General features: G+C 49.2%; 1 protein-coding gene across 1 annotated transcript in view; it reads left to right on the top strand.

Moving 5' to 3' along the window:
* Window positions 1–7227, top strand: part of CATSPERD (cation channel sperm associated auxiliary subunit delta) — a 54199-nt gene that overhangs the window by 21988 nt on the left and 24984 nt on the right. The window contains exons 8-9 of the mRNA XM_037738466.1: window positions 786–881; window positions 3440–3522. Of these exons, the coding sequence (XP_037594394.1) occupies window positions 786–881; window positions 3440–3522 (179 nt within the window). The remainder of the gene's footprint in view (window positions 1–785; window positions 882–3439; window positions 3523–7227) is intronic.

The raw sequence follows: 7227 nt of genomic DNA, 5'->3' as shown, positions 1-7227 counted from the left end.
GCTCACTGCAATCTCCACCTCCTGGGTTCAAGCGATTCTCCTGCCTCAGCTCCCAAGTAGCTGGGACTACAGGCATGTACCACCATGCCCAGCTAATTTTTTTGTTTTTTTAGTAGAGACAGAGTTTCACCATGTTGGCGAGGATGGTGTTGATCTCCTAACCTCGTGATCAGCCCACTTCGGCCTCCCAAAGTGCTGGGATTACAGGCATGCACCCCCACACCTGGCAGAAGGGCCGGGTTTTCTTATTTTTTTTATTTTTTATTTTTTAGACAGAGTCTCACTCTGTCACCCAGGCTGGAGTGCAATGGCATGATCTCGGCTCACTGAAACCTCCGCCTCCCGGGTACAAGCGATTCTCCGGCCTCAGCCTCTCCAGTAGCTGGGACTACAGGCGTGTGCCACCACACCTGGCTAATTTTTGTATTTTTAGTAGAGACGGGGTTTCACTGTGTTGGCCAGGACGGCCTCGAACTCCTGACCTCCAGTGATCCTCCTGCCTCAGCCTGCGAAAGTACTGGGATTATAGGCACAAGCCACCGTGCCCGGCCATGGGTTTTCTTAAACCAAAGCATATTCCTTCTCATATTTAACAAAACTGTGCACCAGGCCTGCATTGATTCATTCTCCTTTGAATAGCAAATCTCTCAAAAGCTGTAAGGAACACGGAAGAGCCACTGGCCAGGTGGGCTGGGTGGTGGCAGGGGGTCTGGGGTCCCAGCAGTTGGCATCCCCTTTCCCAGGATGTACACAGGGTCTCACGTACCTGTCCTGTTATCTCCTAGGTCAGCTCGTTGACACCGTCCGGGTGAAAAAAGGAGACCAGACCTTGTTTTCTTCCATGTTCGAAGCCAGTGTCACCATCCACAACATTGCTGTCAGTGCGTGCCCGACCCACTGGTAGCCTAGAAATATTTAGACCTGGCTTATTAACCATACACCTGCCAGAGCCAGCCCAGCCGAAACATGAAATCAACTGGGTACAAAGGCTCACACCTGTAATCCCAGCACTTTGGGAGGCAGAGACGGGTGGATCTCCTGAGGTCAGGAGTTCAAGACCAGTCTGGCCAACATGGTGAAACCCCGTCTCTACTAAAAATACAAAAATGAGCCGGGTGTGGTGGTGCACACCTGTAATCCCAGCTACCCGGGAGGCTGAGGTGGGAAAATCACTTGAACACAGAAGATGGAGGTTGCAGTGAGCTGAGACTGCACCACTGCACTCCACCCTGGGCACAGAGCAAGACTCCATCTCGAAAAACAACAGTAACGAAACAAAAGCCCCCACAAAATCAAACCACACCCCGTTTTGTGTTTTTTGTTTTTTTACAGACAGGGACTTCCTGTGTTGCCCAGGCTGCAGTGCAGTGGTACAGTCCCAGCTCACTGCAGCCTCTTACTCCCAGGCTCAAGCAATCCTCCTACCTCAGCCTCCTGAATAGCTGGGATTGCGGGTGCACACTACCACGCCCAACTAATTTTTGTGCGTGTGTGGAGTTGGAGTCTCACCATGTTGGCCAGGCTGGCCTCAAACTCCGGGCTTCAAGTGATCCTCCCATCTCAGCCTTCCAAAGTGCTGGGATTACAGGCATGAGCCTCTGCTCCTGGCCCAAACCTAATTATTACACATTTGGGAATGACTGAGGGCATGAGCATTCACGTCCTTTAATAATGAAATGGATTATTCCTTGGGTATCACTTTGCTGGGGATGCTGTAATAAAGTGCCACAAACTAGATGGCTTAGAACAAGACAGATTTGTTGTCTCAGGCCAGACACTGTGGGTCATGTAATCCCAGTACTTTGGGAGGGTGAATGAGAAGATCGCTTAAGGTCAGGAGGTCAAGACCAGCCAGGCCAACATGATGAAACCCCATCTCTACTAAAATAATACAAGGCTGGGCGAGGTGGCTCAAGCCTGTAATCCTAGCACTTTGGGAGGCTGAGGCAGGTGGATCACGAGGTCAGGAGTTCGAGGCCAGCCTGGCCCACATGGTGAAACCCCATCTCCACTAAAAATACAAAAATTAACCAGGCATGGTGGCAGGTGTCTGTAATCCAGCTACTCAGGAGGCTAAGGCAGGAGAATTGCTTGAGCCCAGAGGGTAGAGGTCGCAGTGAGCTGAGATCGGGCCACTACGATCCAGACTGGGGGACAGAGCAAGACTCCATCTCAGAAAAAAAAAGCATTAGCCAGGCATGGTTGCATGTGCCTGTGTTCCCAAGCTACTCTGGAGGCTGAGGTGGGAGGACTGCTTGAGCCAGGGAGGATGAGGCTGAATGATGCCACTGCACTGCAGCCTGGGCGGCAGAGTGAGACAATGAATGAATGAATGCATGCATGCATGTCACACAGTTGGGAGGCTGGAAGAGTAAAGTCTGGTATCTTTAGGCTGGGCTCCCTCTGGAGGCTCCGGGAAGAATCTGTCCCCAGCCTTTGTCCTGGCTCAGGCATCCCTTGACATAGATGACCAACGTCCTTCTATGCATGTCTGTCTCTGTGTGCAAATTTCCGTTTAAAAAAGTTTTGGCCAGGCACAGTGGCTCACGCCTATAATCCCAGCACTTTGGGAGGCTGAGGCAGGAGGATTGCTTGAGTCCAAAAGTTCAAGACCAGCCTGGGGATCATAGTGAGATCCCATCTCTACAAAAAATACAAAAAAACTAGCTGGGCATGGTGGAACACACCTCTACTCCCAGCTACTGAGAAGGCTGAGGTGGGAGGATCACTTGAAGCCAGGAGTTCGAGACCAGCCTGGGCAACATAGTTGGACCTCGCCTCTACAAAAACCATTTGAAAAATTAGCTGGGTGCAGGGGTGTGCACCTGTAGTCCCAGCTCCTCGGGAGGCAGGGGCATAGAGTGAGTTCGGGAGGTCGAGGCTGCCATCATCTGTGATTGTGCCACTGCACACCAGCCTGGGCAACAGAGCAAGACCTTGTCTGTCTCAAAAGAAAAAAAGAAAAAGGTTTGCTGATCCAATTTGGAGTAATTGTTTTAAACTTCATATTTTTTCATATTGCTTGGCTTTTCTACATGAACTTTGTGATTATAACCAGAAAATAGCAGTCACAATTTTTTTTTTTTTAGATGGATTTCCAATCTTATTGCCCAGGCTGGAGTGTAATGGCATGACCTATGCTCACTGCAACCTCTGCCTCCCGGGTTAAGAGATTCTCCTGCCTCAGCCTTCTGAGTGGCTGGAACTACAGGTTCGCGCCACCCCACCCAGCTCATTTTTGTATTTTTAGTAGAGAGGGGGATTCACCATGTTGGCCAGGCTGGTCTCGAACTCCTGGCTTCAAGTGATCTGCCCGCCTCAGCCTCTCAAAGTGCTGGAGTTACAAGCATGAGCCTCCGCGCCTGGCCATGCTTATCTTTTTGTTCACAGAAATGACCAGCATTTCAATTTTTGTTTTGTCTTGTTCTGTTTGTCTTAGATGAAAACGAACTGGCAGTTATAACTCGGGAGGACAATTTGTATTATGGGAATCTGGGTGTCGTGCCAAGTTCCGTAATCAAAGTAGGTAAAAAGGAACTGGGGTTATGGGCTGGGGGCGGTGGCTCACGCCTTGGGAGGCCGACGTGGGTGGATCACCCGAGGTCAGGAGTTCCAGACCAGCCTGGACAACATGGTGAAACCCCGCCTCTATTAAAAATACAATAATTAGCTGGGTGTAGTGTGGGCGTAGTGGTGGGCGCCTGTAATCCCAGTTACTTGGGAGACTAAGCCGGAGAATCGCTTGAGCTGGGAGGCAGAGTGAGACTCTGTCTCAAAAAAAAAAAAGAAAAGAAAAAGAGAAAAAATGGGGTTATGAAGTTGCTGAGGAATGGCTGTCTACCTTCAGCAGTACACTAAAAAAAGAAAAGAAAAAGAAATTTTTTTTTTTGTCTTTTTGTTTTTTTCCTTTTTGTGGAGAACGGGGTCTCGCTATATTGCCCAGGCAGGTCTCGAACTCCTGGGCTCAAGCTATCCTCCCGCCTCTGCCTCCCTAAGAGCTGGGATTACAGGCGTGAGCCACAGCGCCCGGCAGAAAAAGAAATTTTTAAAAAAAGAATAATTGTCTTGTTCACAAACTTCTGATCCTTTTTTTGCAGGTTAGAAATCCCTCCAGTCAGTAAAATAATAACAGTAACAACAACAACAGCTAAAAGGGAAGAGTATTTAAAATGCAGGAGGTGCTGGTCGAGGCATCTTCGTGGGTTACATTATTTTTAGTAGAGACGAGGTTTCTCCCTATTGGCTAGACTGGTCTTGAACTCCTGACCTCAGGTGATGCACCCACCCAATCCCAAAGTGCTGGGATTACAGGCGTGAGCCATCACACCTGGCTTTTGTGTGTGTGTGTGTGTGAGATGGAGTCTCGCTGGAGTGCCATGGGATGATCTCGGCTCCCTGCAACCTCCACCTCCTGGGTTCAAGTGATTCTCCTGCCTCAGCTTCCTGAGTAGCTGAGATTATAGGTGCATGCTACCATGCTGAGCTAATTTTTGTAGTTTTAGTGGAGTCAGGGTTTCACCATATTGGCCAGACTGTTCTTGAACTCCTGACCGCAAGTGATCACCCACTTTAGCCTCCCAAAGTGCTGGGACTACAGGCGTGAGCCACTGCATCCGGCCACTATGTCTGTCTAATTGTATTTCCAAAAGGAGATGAAAAAAAAGTAATTGTATTTCCACCGTCACAGTAAGTCCGTGAAAGAGATTCATCCACCATTTACAAATGAGAAAACAAAAGCTCCAGGTTTTCTTTTGTTCTTTTTTGAGACAGTGTCTCACCTTGAACTCCAGGCTTGAGTGCAGTGGCGTGATTTTGGCTCACTGCAGTCTTGAACTTCGGGTCTCAGATGATCCGCCCACTTCAGCCTCCCAAGTAGCCGGGACTGTAGGGGGACACCACCACGCTTGGATAATTTTTTGAATTTTTTTGTAGAGATGGGGTCTGGCTGTGCTGCCCCCATCCAGGCTGCTCTCGAACTCCTGGGCTCAAGCAGTCCTCCCACTTCGACCTCCCAAAGTGCTGGGATTACAGGCATCATTGCCCCAGCTTCTTTTTTTCCCAAGGCTACATCAAGTTGTTAGTGGCTGAGCCAAAAGAGTCCCCAGGGTCTACTGATTTCTACTTCAGTGTTTTTCCAGCTAGACTACAGCCACTAGAATTCCTGGAAGTTGCTTGACAGTGGATTAAGACGGATTATTTGGGTGTGGAGCACAAACAAAGGAACCATCTCTTAGGACTTAACCCTGACGTTCTGATGGGGCCAGCATGTATTCTGGGGAGAGGTTCCATAGCTCCCACCCATGATCTGTGAATAAGAATTAGGCACCAGTCGTGGTGGCTCAATCCTGTAATCCCAGCACTTTGGGAGGCTGAGGCGGGCAGATCACAAGGTTGGGAGTTCAAGACCAGCCTAGCCAACATGGTGAAACCCTGTCTCTACTAAAAATACAAAAATTAGCTGGGCGTGGTGGCGGGCACCTGTAATTCCAGCTACTCGGGAGGCTGAGGCAGGAGAATCACTTGAACCCCGGAGGGGGAGGTTGCAGTGAGCCAAGACAGCACCACTGCACTCCAGCCTGGCCTACAGAGCAAGACTTTGTTTCAAAAAAAAAAAAAAAAAGAATTAGGCTATGTGCAGTGGCTCCCGCCTGTGATCCCAGAGCTCTGGGAGGCCAAGGCAGGAGGATTATTTGAGGCCAGGAGTTCAAGACCAGACTGGGTAACATAGGGGGACCACATCTTATAAAAAGAATTTAAAATTTTGGCCAGGCACAGTGGCTCACACCTATAATCCCAGCACTTTGGGAGGCCAAGGCAGGCAGATCACCTGAGGTCAGGAGTTCAAGACCAGCCTGGCCAACATGGCAAAACCCCGTCTTTACTAAAAACACAAAAATTAGCTGGGCGTGGTGGCAGGCACCTGTAATTCCAGCTACTTGGGAGGCTGAGGCAGGAGGATCACTTGAACCCAGGAGGGGGAGGTTGCAGTGAGTGAAGATCATGCCACTGCACTCCAGCTTGGACGTCAGAGCAAGACTCTGTCTAAAAGAAAAAGAAAATTAGCTGGGTGTGGTGGTGCACACCTGTAGTCCCACCTACCTGGGAGGCTGAGGCAGGAGGATCACTTGAGCCCAGGAGGTTGAAGTTTCAGTGAGCTATGATCGCACCACTGTGCTCCAGCCTGGTGCGAGTGAGACTTCATCTCAAAAAAAGAAAAAAAAAAATCATAATTACCAAAGGATGAATGAAGCTGAAGAGTAGTTAGATCATAAGAACGAAACTCTGTGTCTTAAAATAATAAACGAACAAAAATTTAAAATAAAATAATTCTTTTGGCCAGGCAGAGTGGCTCCTTCCTGCAATTCCAGCACTTTGGTTCCAGGAGTCATGACCAGCGTGGGAAACATAGTGAGATCCCGTCTCTACTAAAAATATGAAGATTACCTGGGCATGGTGGTGTGTGCCTGTAATCCCAGCTACTTGTGAGGCAGGAGAATGGCTTGAACCTGGGAGGTGGAGGTTGCAGTGAGCCGAGATCGTGCCGCTGCACTCCAGCCTGGGTGACAGAGCGAGACTCCATCTCAACAAAAGACAAAAATCATAATTACCAAAGGATGAATGATGCTGAAGAGTAGTTAGATCACAAGTCTCATAAGACTGTGTTTCCTCCCTCCCCCAGCCCTCTCTCCTTCCTTTTCTTTCTTCCTTCCTTTCTCTCTCTTTTTTTTTGAGATGAGTCTCCCTCTGTCACCCAGGCTGGAGTGCAGTGTGGCTCAATCTTGGCTCACTGCAACTTCTGCTTCCCAGGTTCAAGTGATCATCCTGCCTCACACTCCAGAGTAGCTGGGATTACAGGTGTTCACCAGCATACCCGGCTAATTTTTGTATTTTCAGTAGAAACGGGGTTTCTCCGTGTTGGCCAGGCTGGTCTCGAACCCCTGACCTCGTGATCCACCCGCCTCAGCCTCCCAAAGTGTTGAGATTATAGGTGTGAGTCACCGCACCTGGCCCTTTCTCGTTCTCTCTTTCTTTATTTTCTTTCTTCCCTCTACCTTCTTTAAATCTGCCTCATGCAATAAAATGTATATCTCCAAAAACGCAATTAGAATGACTAGATCTCGCCGGGCGCGGTGGCTCAAGCCTGTAATCCCAGCACTGTGGGAGGCCGAGGCGGGTGGATCACGAGGTCAAGAGATCGAGACCATCCTGGTCAACATGGTGAAACCC

The sequence above is a fragment of the Cebus imitator genome, unplaced genomic scaffold (assembly GCF_001604975.1).
Source record: "Cebus imitator isolate Cc_AM_T3 unplaced genomic scaffold, Cebus_imitator-1.0 Scaffold53, whole genome shotgun sequence".
Taxonomy (NCBI): Eukaryota; Metazoa; Chordata; class Mammalia; order Primates; family Cebidae; genus Cebus; species Cebus imitator.
The sequence above is the reverse complement of the archived record's forward strand: the minus strand, read 5'-3'. Positions and strand labels throughout refer to the sequence as shown.